This window comes from Vulpes vulpes, chromosome 2 (assembly GCF_048418805.1).
Source record: "Vulpes vulpes isolate BD-2025 chromosome 2, VulVul3, whole genome shotgun sequence".
Classification (NCBI taxonomy): domain Eukaryota; kingdom Metazoa; phylum Chordata; class Mammalia; order Carnivora; family Canidae; genus Vulpes; species Vulpes vulpes.
This window is the reverse complement of record NC_132781.1, coordinates 14,203,243-14,218,226: the sequence shown is the minus strand read 5'-3', so window position 1 is coordinate 14,218,226 and position 14,984 is coordinate 14,203,243. Positions and strand designations below refer to the sequence as shown.

General features: G+C 37.9%; 1 protein-coding gene across 1 annotated transcript in view; it reads right to left on the bottom strand.

The window, feature by feature from the left end:
- SMURF2 (SMAD specific E3 ubiquitin protein ligase 2) overlaps positions 1-14,984 on the bottom strand; it is a 124,068-nt gene that overhangs the window by 38,542 nt on the left and 70,542 nt on the right. The window contains exons 3-4 of the mRNA XM_072746782.1: positions 11,691-11,799; positions 2,310-2,443 (exon numbers count right to left, since the gene is read on the bottom strand). Of these exons, the coding sequence (XP_072602883.1) occupies positions 2,310-2,443; positions 11,691-11,799 (243 nt within the window). The remainder of the gene's footprint in view (positions 1-2,309; positions 2,444-11,690; positions 11,800-14,984) is intronic.

Sequence of the window (14,984 nt, the reverse complement as noted above, 5' to 3'; positions counted from 1 at the left end):
GCCTTATCAACAGAACAGGCCTAACACTGACCTGGCCATTTACAGTAAGGAACAGTGTCACCCACAGCACACTGCTTTTACTCTGATTATAGCACTTAAAACTAGATTCTTGTACAGCTATATGCCATATGTCTATTTAAAGAAGTTGTAAATTGATAAAAGGGGGAGACCATACATTAGTCTTTGTATTCTCCACTCCAAACTGTAAAACACTGTATCAGCATGCTCAATAAATGTTTGATAAATTAAATATTAATCAAAAAGAGCAAGTAAATCAATGCAATGAAACACTCACAGGCAGCTGAAGGAAAAATCTGTCCCAAAAACTACAGTGCCTAGCTATCTAGCCAAAAATAGACATTTTTCTCTTTGTAAAATAAATGGACACTGTGAAATCCACTATCTAGTGGACTTCTGCAAAGTAATTCCTTCTCTCTTATTCAATCTCTCTAAATGCTGCCTCCTCCCTTTGCCAGCAGGCTCTTGCCCTTGCTTTTCAAAGGAAAGGATCCATTCCTTTTCACCTTTATACCACCAGGGTTCTGTGCCAGTACCTGGCACATTAAAGATCCAATAAATGTTGGCTAAATTAAAGCAGAGATAAGGTAGTACATGTGGCCTCTAAGTCTTCAGTTTGCCTGCTGGGTTGGGTAATAAAACAGTTCGTTTGTATATGCTAGAATTTTACCAATCCTAACATCCTCTATTTCCTGTTGGGTGACCCTATCAACTCAGAAATACAAGAAATTCTCAGATGCCTTTAATTTCCTCCAACTCAGAACTTTTGGCATAATTTTCTCCCTTTTTCTTAACAATATTTATATATCTAGACTATGATATCATACTACATTAAAAGGGATCATCTCTTGGGCAGTCTGGGTGGCTCAGCGGTTTAGCACCGCCTTCAGCCCAGGGCCTGATCCTGGAGACCCGGGATTGAGTCCCACGTTGGGCTCCCTGCATGGAGCCTGCTTCTCCCTCTGCCTGTGTCTCTGCCTCTCTCTCTCTCTCTCTCTCATGAATAAATAAATAAAATCCTGTTTTTTTAAAAAAGGATCATCTATTAATATACCTAATATTCAAAGCTAAACTTGCTCTTTATTTTATCAATTTCTTTAAGCTAGATTCTACGTGAATTTTTTGTTTAGCAGACTCATTTGGGCTAAAATCCCATAACAATGCATGACTAGCAATATTTTTTATGTTATATAAAAAAGAATTCTGGGAGGGCACCTGGTGGCTCAGTGGTTGAGCATCTGTCTTTGGCTCAGGTCGTGATCCCAGGGTCCTAGGATTGAGTCCCACATTGGGCTCTCCCATGGGGAGCCTGCTTCTCCCTCTGCCTATGTCTCTGCCTCTCTCTCTGTCTGTCACAAATAAATAAATAAAATTAAAAAAAAAAAAGAATTCTGGGGATGCCTGGGTGGTTCAGTGGTTGAGCATCTGCCTTCAGCTCAGGGGGTGATCCGGAGTCTCGGGATTGAGTCCCACATCGGGTTCCCCACAGGGAGCCTGCCTCTGTCTCTGCCTTTCTCTCTGTATTTCTCATGAATAAATAAATAAAATCTTAAAAAAAAAAAAAGAATCCTGTGGAAACAACAAAAAATTTTGTTGAAAAAGACATTTTCATCTATGTCCCAATGAAAATAACCACCCAAAGATGCTTTGTCACCTAGTTTCATGAATTATGCATATGCTAATTAAACTTGTCAATCCAATATGGAAATCATTTCTCATGTCTTGACCTTGGCCTGATCTTCTAAATGCCCAGGCTGGTGGAAAACTAGCTATAATTAAGTAGTTAATACAGGCTGTCTTATACTCAATGCCTTACCTTTCCAGAATGTTTAATTTTTTCCAGTTTTATGTATCACTCTTTATGTATCACTCTAATAATTCCCCTTAAACTGCCACCTTAAACACTCCAATCACCTAAATAAAATTTACTTTATCTCCTAAATCCACCAAAACCAGAGAAGGGTGCTAAGAAATTAAAAAAGGCATACATATTCTGACACCTTTCTTTTTACCCTTGGATATCAAATCTATCCTAACACTTATAAATTCACTGCATACTAAGCATCAGCTCTGATTCAGTTCAAGTTTCACATATTTTAAATGTTTCATTCTTTTTATAAAGTCCATAAAATAAATTTAACCAAGAATTTTTACCAATGTTTCCAACATACACAGGAAGTTAAGTTCCTGGATTCCCTGCCTCCCCCGAAAACACACACACACACACAAAATATATGTTTCTGTTTTTGTTTTTTTTTTTTTTATTTTAAAAAGCACTCGTATCTACTCACAACCAGTGTCTTTGAGGCGGTTGATGGCATTGGAAAGAAGTCGAACACAACCAAGAAATCCAGCACCTTGTTTTTTATGGATCTTCTTGTGATTCCACACACTGATCGTGACTGAATCAGATTTTCCAATATACCTAAAACACAACATGATTGAATGAGTGATGTGACAACTATAAGCAGTTAGTATAACATTTTTCTTTTGCTTTTGTAATCTAAAGTCACAAATACTTCAGAGTATGGCTAAATACTACAAAGTATTTTTTGAGTTCAATCAATCCCACAGGATTGAATTTAAATTTTTAAAAAATCTTAAAAGTAAAATCTAAAAGTTATTTTTATTATATCCTTCATCACATCTGCCACTCTCAGTCTGGGTAACAATTTTTGTTAGTAAAAAAACTATTTTAGTAGCTAGTGTCAAATAACACCAAGGGAGTTTCCAATATTTCTTTCCAAGAACAAAAATCTCGCATGAACCTTTATCACAGTCACATTTTAAAAACATTTCAAAGACGTAACCTATTATCTCAGAAAATACTCGCTTAGTTTTCAAGGGGCATTGTCAAGGCTGACAGACCAAAAATCTGACATACCTGTTATGTTTTAAAATGCGGCAGAACAAAGGCTGATTGTAACGCTTTTCCCCTGCTTCTTCCCTGTATGCAGGCCTTGAGCGAGCAGGACTCTTGCAGATTTCACTTCACTGCCTGCAGACAAGCAGAGCAGGGAAAAGCGTTACTACACTTGTCTGTGCATACACCTGCAAGTATGTAAAAGCTCTACCACAGCCAATTGTTCACATGGTGCCATCCCATGCAAAAATATAATAAAATAAATAATTATATCAGTAGAACCCTAACTAAATTTCATTGTCTCTAAGTGGTCAAATTTTTGGTCCAGCAACCTTGATCTTAAAGTACTTTGTCATTCAGTAAAGCAGTAGTATCAGAAAATTCACCTAGTATATAAAAAAGCCAAAACCACTTAAGTGAGAACTAAAACTTAACTGAGAAACAGGGAAGCCACACTTGGGATCCCGCTGTGCTTAAAGCATGCCACCCCCCTGGACTTTTAATTATGCAAGCTAATACATTCTCTTTTTAAAAATTAAGCCAATTTGAATTTCATTACTCTTGCCTGCAAATGAAAAACTCTGGGCTCAAATATCCAGCACGCATGCACTAATTTTTAAATAGACCTAACAGACCTAACTTGGCAAGTATCTACTGCATGATATGTCAAAATTCTAGAATCAGAATCAATTATTAAACAGCTAAATCACCCCAAGCCAAGCACTAAAAGAAAAAAAAATCACATTAAATCCATTTCCCAGCTGGTAAGCTTGATATACAAGTATGATAAAATACTGATTCCCTCATGCCTAGAAGAGTCCACCACTGTGTAAGCATCCTGTCAGGAGGCTGGCTGTCAAGACCCAGAGACCTTAAGAACATACACTGAAAACAGAGGAGGTTCTGTCAGTTTGTGTCCTTGAACAACTGAGACAGTGAATCGTCTCCCTGCCAAATGGAACTTTTATACAAAATTCATTACTGTGACTGTATGAAGCTACTGAAAATCTGAGGTTGCCTATTATATCAGTTAGTCTGCTCTAATCAATACAGGGTGCAAAATCATAAAGGGCCTTATCAACCATGGTATGACCTTTAGTCCACGTGAGGCTGGAAATCAATGGGAGATGTGCAGCAGGAATAACAAGATTTGAAATATGTTTTAATGAGATTGCCTCAGCTGCTGTGTTGAGAAAGACCATAGGAACAAGGCTAGAAAAGCAAGGAGTCAAAGGAGGGGTCAGCAAACCAACTCTGTGAGCCAAATATAGCAAAGCATAGGATACAGTGAGATTTCATTTTTTTCAAGTACATTTTTCAAGTACATTTCAAGTACATTTCAAGTACATTTTTAAGTTTTAAGGCCATATTATAAATATTTAGAAAGTCTACATCTCTTCATTCACATTTCCACATTACCATTACATTAGCATCACATTCACATTACCACTTTTCTAACATAAAGTCATCATTTCTATTTGCTGGATCCACATACAAATAATGATGATTCAACAGGGATTCTAGCCCATACCATTGGAGAGGCCCCTCCTCCTATATCCCACTGACCTGGCCACCCAGGAATCTCACTCAAATCACCTATTAGCACATTAGAATCATACCAAGCTCTGGTCTGTAACTTGCACAGAATCCCTGACAGACCAACAAGTTTAGGTATAGATACCCTCTCTCCCAGGTCCAACATGAAGCAGCTACTGAAGATGAAACCTCCACCCATGCCAAAGATTTGTCACTGCCGGTCTGCCAGGGAGGAATGTAGAGGCTACTTTTGGGCAACAGGCTTAAGCAATGGAAACTTAAGTAAGGTCAAAGGGGCCACAGTGACTACTGAGCTGAATGCAAATAGGCTCAGCAAGAAACCCACCTCAAAATATCCATAGGCCTTAGCTGACCAATGGGCTGCTTACAACTGGCACAGTTACCAAAAAAGAAAAATTTATCTGTTCCCAGACCTCTTCACCCCCCTGTTAACTATAGCCCCATACCATTGCCTCCTGGCAGAGTCTCTCCTTTGCTATCCTGTCCACTGCTCCCTCACAGAGTATTCAGTAAACTTCTGTCTCCTTTGTTCTGCCTTGGGTGAATCCTCTCACTGCCTGTGCCAGTGGCCTCTACCCCATCAGGTCACCCAATACTCCAGTGTTGGACCTAGTCTCCTGGACATCCTTGCCTCCCTCTAAGCCATTCTTCCCACTATAGCCCAAGCACCCACTCTTGTATATAAACAAGATTATAACATCTCCCCGACTTAAAACCCTTTCATAGCTCTCCACTCCTTTTAAGAGAGGATTCAAACTTACTAGTAGGCTTTCAAGGACCTTCATGAGCTGGCTCCTTCTTGCTTCTTTTTGCTTGTCCTATGCCATACTCCCTGTACATGAACTCACTAATGTTGCCCCTCCGAAGTGTTTTCAGAGTCATGATCCCTTTCACATCTGGGTCTTCACACAGGCTGCTTTTGCTTAGAGTTGTCCAACTTTTCCTTTTTCAAATTAACTCCTACTTAAGGTCTAAGTCTAAATGCCATTTTTTCTAGGAAGCCGTCCTTAACTCCTAAATTCATATAAAGAAATTCTGCATATTTTTAGAGAACCTTACACGTCCCCATATTCTTATCTCACTGTTTATAATTCCTATTCACTTGTGTTGATATTACCTGTTTCATTCTTCCTATCAGTCTTCTAACGTAGGCCTTACTGCTGTCATCAATGGAAACTGATGCACAAGGGGTTAAATATTGAGCTAATGCTCACACAAGCAAGCTGTGGAGGAGGGAAGTCAAGTACTTCCACTTCTATCACCTACTTTTTGGGTCCTATTTATCTGCCTACCAACTTGTAGTTATTGAGCCATAGCACTGAGGGGCATACACAAAAGCCTTATTCTGAGTTATCTCTAGGTATCTCAGTGTTTCAGAACAAGTGTCAAACATGACATTTGTTCACATGTGATTTATAAAGTCAAATTTAAGTACTGACCAAAATCCAAGCTGAGCTAGGTACTTTAGGGTAGTTCTAGCACTAATTGTCTAGTAGGTGAGATGTCAAGCATAAAGGTTTGATAGGAGATCTAAAACTCATTTTTGTAGGTAAGTCAAATGGAACACTTTGAAAAAAAAACTGAAACTGATGAAAGGTGAAGTCTAAAGCTTAAAAGGCCAAAGACTTAAAACTCAGGATATCAGGGTAGTTAACATGTTTATAACATGAGAAAATGCTGACAAAATGGTAGTGGTGTAGAAAGCAGGTGATAACAGAATTAACAACCTGGAGAAAACAAATCTACACCTGATTTCAGGGAGAGACAAATAAGAAACAAGACTATTACTGCTATCAAATCCCTGAAATATTTCTGTTCTTGTAAACCTGTGACAGTGATAGTGGGGCTGAAACAAAGATTGGTGAAAGTACTAAAAGGAATGGAAAGCCCTCCTGAATCCCCTCCCTGATCCAATTCATCCTCAATCCTGGCAGAGACCTAAGGTTTATTCTCTGAAAAGGATCTAGAGGATATATCTATCTCTGAGGGATACTAGACACAGCTGAGGAAGGAGATAGAAGTCCATAACAAAAGCAGAGATATTAAGAAGAGGTTAATATGGTCAATAGAGACACTCCTAGCATCCTTACGCTATTTAGCATTGGGAACATTAGCATCCAAGAATACATATAGTACCCAAGAGGGAAAAAGGAGAATTCTGTGCAATGAAATTGTCACAGTCACACCTGATACCCTCATGAGTGGACCAGCTCTACCCACAGGAACAGAATTTCCAATCAACACCAAAGTGCCTCCCCTTAAATATAAAAAGATAGAAATCCAAATCAAACTAACAGAAAAAAAAGGAACTCTAATAATGAGAGGAAACAGAAGAGAAGAAAACTCATTTCTCTTATTAGAGAAGATATTGTATCCAAGAAATATGAAGAAATTATGAAAAAAAGATATTCAAAAAGCAAAGTGATCTTAGAAGCTAAAAATGTGAAAGCAGAAATTACAATAAAAGGTATGTTGTTAAACTAAGTTGGGGAAACAGCCCAGATATTTCATCACAGTTTTTAATTTTTTATTAAAACAAAAATGGTTTATTAAAACAGAAAGGGCACCTGGGCAGTTCAGTCAGTTAAGTGTCTGAATTTGGCTCAGGTCATATCTTAAGGTCCTGGGATCAAGACCTGTGTCACGCTCTTGCTCAGTGGGGAGTCTGCCTGTCCCTTTCCCTCTGCCCCTTTCCCTATTTGTTCTCTCTCTCTTTTCTCTCTCTCTCTCCAATAAATAAAGAAAATCTTTAAAAAGAGAAAATATGAGAAAAAAAAGGACAACTAAATGATGATGAATTCATAAGGGATAACATCCAAAATAACAGGAACATCCAAAAGTTCCAGAAAAGGAAAAAGAGAAAATAGAGGGGAAATCAACCATAAATACATAAAGACAGGGGGGCACCTGGTTGGCTCAGTCAGTGGAATATGCAACTCTTGATATCAGGGTTGTAAGCTCAAGTCCTGTGCTGGGTGTAGAGATTAAAAATAAGATATTTTAATTACTTACTAAATAAAAATTTTCCCATAACCAAAAAGTATCCACAAGCAGGAATTTCTCTGATATCAGCCATAACATCTTTCTAGATAGGTCTCCAAAGGCAAGGGAAACAAAAGTAAAACTAAACTATTGGGAGTACATCAAAATAAAAAGCTTCTACACAGAAAACAACAAACCAGAACTAAAAGACAACCTACTGAATGGGAAAAGATATCCGCAAATGACATATCCAGTAGAGATAATATCCAATATATATAAAGAACTTAAACAACCCACACCAAAAAAACCACATAATCCAATTAAAAAACACACAGAAGATAGGAACAGACATATCTCAAAGACATACAGATGGCCAAAAGACACATAAAAAGATGCTCAACATAACTCATCATCAGGGAAATACAAATAAAAACCACAATAAGATATCACTCCACATCTGTCAGAATGGCTAAATCAAAAACTCAAGAAACAAGTGTTGGTGAGGATGAGGAGAAAAAGGAACCCTCGTGCACTGTTGGTGGGAATGCAAAATGGATCAGCCACTATGGAAAACAGCATGGAAGTTTTTCATAAATTTAAAAACAGAGGGGTACCTGGATGGCTCAGTCAGTTAAGCATCCAACTCCTGATTTCGGTTTGGGTTGTGATCTCAGGGTCATAAGATTAAACCCTATGTTCAGCTCTGCCCTCATCATGGAGTCAGCTTGAGATTCTCACTCTCCCTCTGTCCCTCCCCCAGCACTCGCTTCACTCTCTCTCTCTGTCAAAAAAATAATAAAAAAATAGAACTATCCTACAATCTAGTAATCACACTACTATTTATCCAAAGTATGCAAAAATACTAATTCAAAGGGATATGTACCCTGTATTTATTGCAGCATTATTTACAATAGCCAAATTATGGAAACAGCTCAAGGATCCATTGAGACATAAATGGATAAAGAATGGAATATTATTCAACCATAAAAAAGAATGAAATCTTACCATTTATGACAACATAGATGGATCTAGAGAGTATAATGCTACAAAATAAGTCAGTAAGAAAAAGATAAATATCGTATCATTTCGGGCAGCCCAGGTGGCTCAGCAGTTTAGCACCGCCTTCAGCCCAGGGTGTGATCCTGGAGACCCCGGATCGAGTCCCACGTCAGGCTCCCTACACGGAGCCTGCTTCTCCCTCTGCCTGTGTCTCTGTCTCTCTCTCTCTCTCTGTGTCTCTCATGAATAAATAAAATCTTTTAAAAAATATTGTATCATTTCACTCACATGTGGAATTTAAGAAACAAATGAACAAAGGGGAAAAAAAAGAAAGAGAAACCAAAAAACAGATTCTTAATTACAGATAGGTACCATAGGGGAAGTGGGGGGATGACAGGATGGGACAGGTGAAAAAGATAAAGGAGATTAAGAGTACACTTATCTTTTTTTTGGAGAGAGTATAAGAGTGAATGGGACTGGGGGGTAGGGAGCAGACTGAGAGGGAGAGAGAATCTTAGGCAAACTGCATGCCCAGTACAGAGCCAATGCAGGACTCAATCTCATGACCCTGGGATCATGACCTGAGCTGAAATAAAAAGTTGGACACAACCTACTGAGACACACAGGTGCCCCAAAAGTACACCTATCTTGATGAACACTAAGATATGGAATTGCTGAATCACTATATCGTACACTTGAAACTAGTATAACACTGTACATTATACTGGAATTAAAATTTTTTAAAAGAGTTTATTATCCAGATTAAAAGTTCCCAATACAGGGCAGCCTGGGTGGCTCAGCGGTTTAGCACTGCCTTCCGCCCAGGGTGTGATCCTGGAGACTCGGGATCGAGTCTCACGTCGGGCTCCCTGCATGGAGCCTGCTTCTCCCTCTGCCTGTGTCTCTGCCTCTCTCTCTCTCTCTCTCTCTCTGTCTCCCATGAATAAATAAATAAAATCTTAAAAAAAAAGTTCCCAATACATATCTAGTACTATGTAACATATATACCAAGACCATCATCAAAAATTTAGTATCAGACACAAAGAGAAAACCCTGCAATCTTCCAGTGGAAAACAATAATCAAGAAGACCAAATTCAGATGCCATTAGCAATACTCTAAAACTGCACTGTTCAAAAGGGCAGCCACCAGCCACATGGAGCTATTGAATACTGGAGGCTAGGCCAAATTCAGGCACTCCATAAGTGCAAAACAAACTCCTCTAAGATCTCAAAGACTTAGCTTAAAAATGTTTTTTTAATCTATTATTTATTTTAAAATAATTATTATATTGATTTTATGTTGAAATAAGGGTATTTTAGATATACTGAACTAGATAAAATATATTTATTGAGCCTAATCCTTTTTATTAGCTTTTTAAAATACGGTTCTAGCAAATTTAAAATTACAGACAGCTCCATTTGTGGCCCACACTGTATTTCTACTCAGCAGTGCTGATAACCTGTAAGACAATGGAGCATTGTATTCACAATTTGGAAAGAAAGTGATGTGTTACCTAGAAGTTTATACTCAAACTATCAATCAAGTGAGAAGACAAAGTATAATTTCAGATAAGATCTCAAAGAATTTTCCCTATCTCTGTATTCTTTCTCAATGAAAGATAGACTTCACCAAAACAAGGAATATAGTCATTGAAGCTAGAAGAGACAAAGGAAATTCCCAATGTAATTATAAAGGCAAGTTTCCAGACAACTGTGCAGCAGGTCTTAGACCAGCTTAGACTACCAAACCAGACTGGAGGAATAGGACAAAGATTTTAGGAGGGATATCTCCAAGAAGAAAATAAAGCCAGTGAAATAGCTCATGTGGTTGAATATATGCAGAAATGTTCAGTCCTGTAGGAGAGTTTGGGAATTAATTAATAAGACAGAAAACTAAGCAAATGACAAAGTAAGATAGTTACAACCACAGAAAAACAAAAGTTGTCAAGAAAGGAAATGTAATCATTGCACACTACGTGACTCAGTTATGAATAGTTACATGATCATAATGTAAATATAGAACAATGATTTAACCAGGAAGGTTCATATAACTATACTGGAGGGTTGGGAGAAAGAAGGGCCATGTGGGTATTGTGGGAGTAAGGATGAGAGAGATCAGTTATAAAAGCTAAATTTTCTTGTAGGGTAGGAAATGTAAAACTAATACCTAAAGCTGAAAGTACATATACACTAAATCTCTCTCTGCATTCCTCCTCCCTCTTTCAATCCATACACAGAGAGAGATGTATAAAATAAGCATGATATCTAGAAACAGAAGAAAATACCAGAATAAACTGTCAAAGTTACTCAAAGTAGTTACCTGGAGAATGGGAATCAGGAATAAGATGGGGCAGCACACTGCATTTTCCCATTAAAAGCCTTATAGTATTATGAGCCTTTTTAGGAAGTTACATATACTACTGTAATTAAAATAAAACTGGAGGGCAGCCCAGGGGCTCAGCAGTTTAGCACCGCCTTCAGTCTAGGGCGTGATCTGGGAGATCCAGGATTGAGTCACACATCAGGCTCCCTGCACGGAGCCTGCTTCTCCCTCTGCCTGTGTCTCTGCCTCTCTCTCTCTCTCTCTCTCTCTGTGTGTCTCTCTCATGAATAAATAAAATCTTTTAAAAAATAAAATAAAAAATAATAATAAAAATAAAATAAAATAGGGATCCCTGGGTGGCGCAGCGGTTTGGCGCCTGCCTTTGGCCCAGGGCGCGATCCTGGAGACCCGGGATCGAATCCCACGTCAGGCTCCCGGTGTATGGAGCCTGCTTCTCCCTCTGCCTGTGTCTCTGCCTCTCTCTCTGTATGACTATCATAAATAAATAAAAAATTAAAAAAAAAAAATAAAATAAAATAAAATAAAATAAAACTGGAAGAAAGAAACCATCCCTACAAAAGCAAAGAGAGTGCCTATGAGTGCACCCCAATTATGACTTCTATTTTTATACTCATAGTCATTTATATTCATAATTTGCCAAAAGTAAATACCTTTATTTAACTGAAAGAAGATGGGGTGTGGTTGCTGTATACTGTATGCTGTATACTGTTGCTGTATTTTGTTCTCCACAGGCTTATTAAGGGCACTTCATCTTTCAAAACCAGCTACCACTAAGCCAAAGTACCTTCCCATTAGGTTTTATATCCCTTCATGAAGACCAAATTATACCCCAGATCAGACTCTGATCATTTTCAGTGATTCTTTTCAAAGACTATATAAAATAATATTGATTCTATGTTTCATTTCAAATGAATCATTTAAACATACAGGTCATAATGCTGATTCCATTTTGGATCAAGTGTATTCTTCACAGTATCTGTAGAATGGCATTGCCCAGATCCATCAACCACCACCTTAGCAAATGGATCAGGAAGTCCTGTGAAAAAAGGGAAGAATTTTTTTTTTAATTAAAGAATATTCTGACATGGAAAACAGAAGATTAATTGTATAAAGCTACCATTTGCTACAAGATTATCTCATTCTTCATGAAAAGTTTAACATTTAGCTATAAATGAAAGTGGCCCATTTTAAACTAAAATTAAAGTTAATTCTAGAGGTGCCTGGGTGGCTCAGTCAGTTAAGCACGGCTTTCAGCTCAGGTCATGATCCCAGAGTCCTGGGATCAAGCTCCATATCACCTCCTTGCTCAGCTGGGAGCCTGCTTCTCCCTCTTCCTGTGCTGCTCCCCCTGCTTGTGCTCACACTCTCTCTCTCTCAAATAAATAAATCTTTTTTTTTAATGCCATGGAGGAGAGGGGAGCCTGAGAATAAACAAGTGTTTGTACTGATTATAAAGAATACACTTTTAATATTATGTCAGGCACTAAGTACTTTACAAATATTAAATCTCTTATTCTTCACAATAATCCAATGGGGTAAATACTACTATAATCTCTACTCTGCTGATGAGGAAACTAAGGCACAAAGAGGTTAATTAACTAGTCCAAGGACAAACAACAGCACATGACAGAGCCAGGTTCTAAATTTTGGATTTTTAAACCCATGCATGTATAATCTCATTCTTGATTTCATGCTTTACCCACTACGCTATGTTATACCTCTCATTTACTATGCAGTTCAACAATTAGTACAAGTAAGCTTAGAAAAACAGGAAAACAGTTGGAATTTGAACAGTAAACCAAGACCTTTTTTTGGGGGAGGGGGAGAGACAGGATTCATTTGAGCTTTAAAGGACAAACAGGAAGATTGCTGAGAAAAGTATGACAACATTGACAATATCTGAAGGGCTCTCAGTCGTCTAACCAAATCATCGATGCTAAGGTGTAAAAGTAAATACTGCTGGTAAGTGAGATTAAAAGTCAGAAAATGTCTTAAGTAGGTAACAGGGAGCCACTTTAGGTTCCGAAGCATGGCTGTAAATGCATGGTTCTATTTTTCCACTAGTGGTATTCAGGGTGGACTGGGAGAAGGAAAGGTAGGTACAGAGATCCCCTATAAAGCTGCTGTAAGTTTCATTCAGCAGGATATAAGAGTAAATTGAGTAGACCATGCACGAGGGAAATCACATGAAAAGGAAAGTGACAGTGAAGTAAGCTACTCTGAAAGATCTAATATGAGTTTACATGAAACTAGAGTCAAAAATGACACTACAAGGGCAACTGGGTGGCTCAGTGGTTGACTGTCTGCCTTCAGCTCAGGGCATGATCCCGGGGCCCTGGGATGGAGTCCCACATTGGGCTCCACACAGGGACTCTGCCTCTGCCTATGTCTCTGTCTCCCTCTGTGTCTCTCATGGATAAATAAATCTTTTTTAAAAAAATATGACACTACAGTTTTCAGCCCTAAGTAACAATGAGAAGATTGGTCCTTTTGGGGGGAAAAAAGTTAGAAGGTAGAACTAAATAAAATGTTAAAGAGATAAAAATGACAATTTAGATATTAGACATATTGAGATAGCAAATAGGCAGCTAAAAGTACCAGAACAAAATGTTGGTTAAGTGTTGGTAACTGAAGAAATTTTACTCCTTGATATCTACACTAACTTTTTTTTAAGTCAAGATACCAATGTGCCAAGACTCAAGGCCAGGCAGAAATTGCATCATCAGTTCCCCAATTCTATAATTCTGTGCTCTGTCAACTTCAAATAAGAGAAGACTAAAATTTACAAGTGTTAAGTATTTAAGAAGATATTTGGAAGTTAGGGTATTGATATATTTAACTATATTCTTGAAATTTATTGCTATTCATATTATTTCAATACCTAATCATTTTTATTTTTTTTTTATTTTTTTTATTTTTTAATTTTATTTATTTATGATAGTCACAGAGAGAGAGAGAGAGAGAGGCAGAGACACAGGCAGAGGGAGAAGCAGGCTCCATGCACCGGGAGCCTGATGTGGGATTCGATCCCGGCTCTCCAGGATCGCGCCCTGGGCCAAAGGCAGGCGCCAAACCGCTGCGCCACCCAGGGATCCCTCAATACCTAATCATTTTTAAATGTGTTTAATGGAAAAGTACTTTTCATACTTCAATAACATTGTTATTGATATCAAACAATAACATTAAGTATTTTTAATACCTAATGCCTTCAATAACATTAAGTATATTTTCCTGGGAGGAATCCATTCTTTCCTGTTCTTTTGAGTCTACAATCTCAACAAACATATAAATGTATATTTGCATGCAAAAACAAAAAACAAAAAATTGCACTACTAGCTTTCCTTTTAGATGTTTAACTAGTTACAGAATTAAGGACTAAGGAAAACACCTTTTTCACACAAAACCACTAGGCACGGAGACACCTGGGTGGCTCAGTGGTTGGGCGCCTGCCTTCAGCTCAGGTTGTGATCCTCGAGTCCTGGGATTGAGTCCCACATCAGACTCCCTGCAGGGAGCCTGCTTCTCCCTCTCTGTCTCTCATGAATAAATAAATAAATCTTAAAAAAAAAAACCAAAAACCAAAAAACACTAGGCATGGCTTCCAAATGCTTAAGTATGAAACTCTCAGTCCCAACCTCCTAAGTTTCTCTTCTGTTAAATAATACAAAAATACAAGCTCTCTACCCTAACAACAACAACAAAAATACCTAAATTTCAACTTACCTGATTATATTATTCTACAAACATTTAACTTGACAGCGAGGTTACTGTGATGTGGTCAAAAACTATCAGTTTTCTGAAGTGAGTGAGACCTCTAGTGGTAAATATAAAGTGGCTAAGGTGTTTTCTGTATTTTAAAATTTTTCTCAACTATCTCCATCATTTGAGTCATAAAAAAAGCTAAAGCTCAAGACTTCCTCACTACACAAATGCACTTGAGCTGCAAATAATAATGAAACAAAATTTCAACTTAGAAGTATACTACTTTCCAGAGAAAACAAAGTTGTTGTTGTTGTTGTTTTAAAAAAAAAAAAAAAACAGGCCTTGAACACATGACCGTGAGATCAAGATCTGAGATCAAGAGTCTATAATACTTAACCAAGTGAGCCACCCAGGGACCCCTAAAGCTTTATTTTTGATTGGTGGAAGAAAAAAAATCTTTACACCATTATCTTGGTTCTGAGTGACTTCAATTTGGCCCGTATTTACTGCATCTTACCA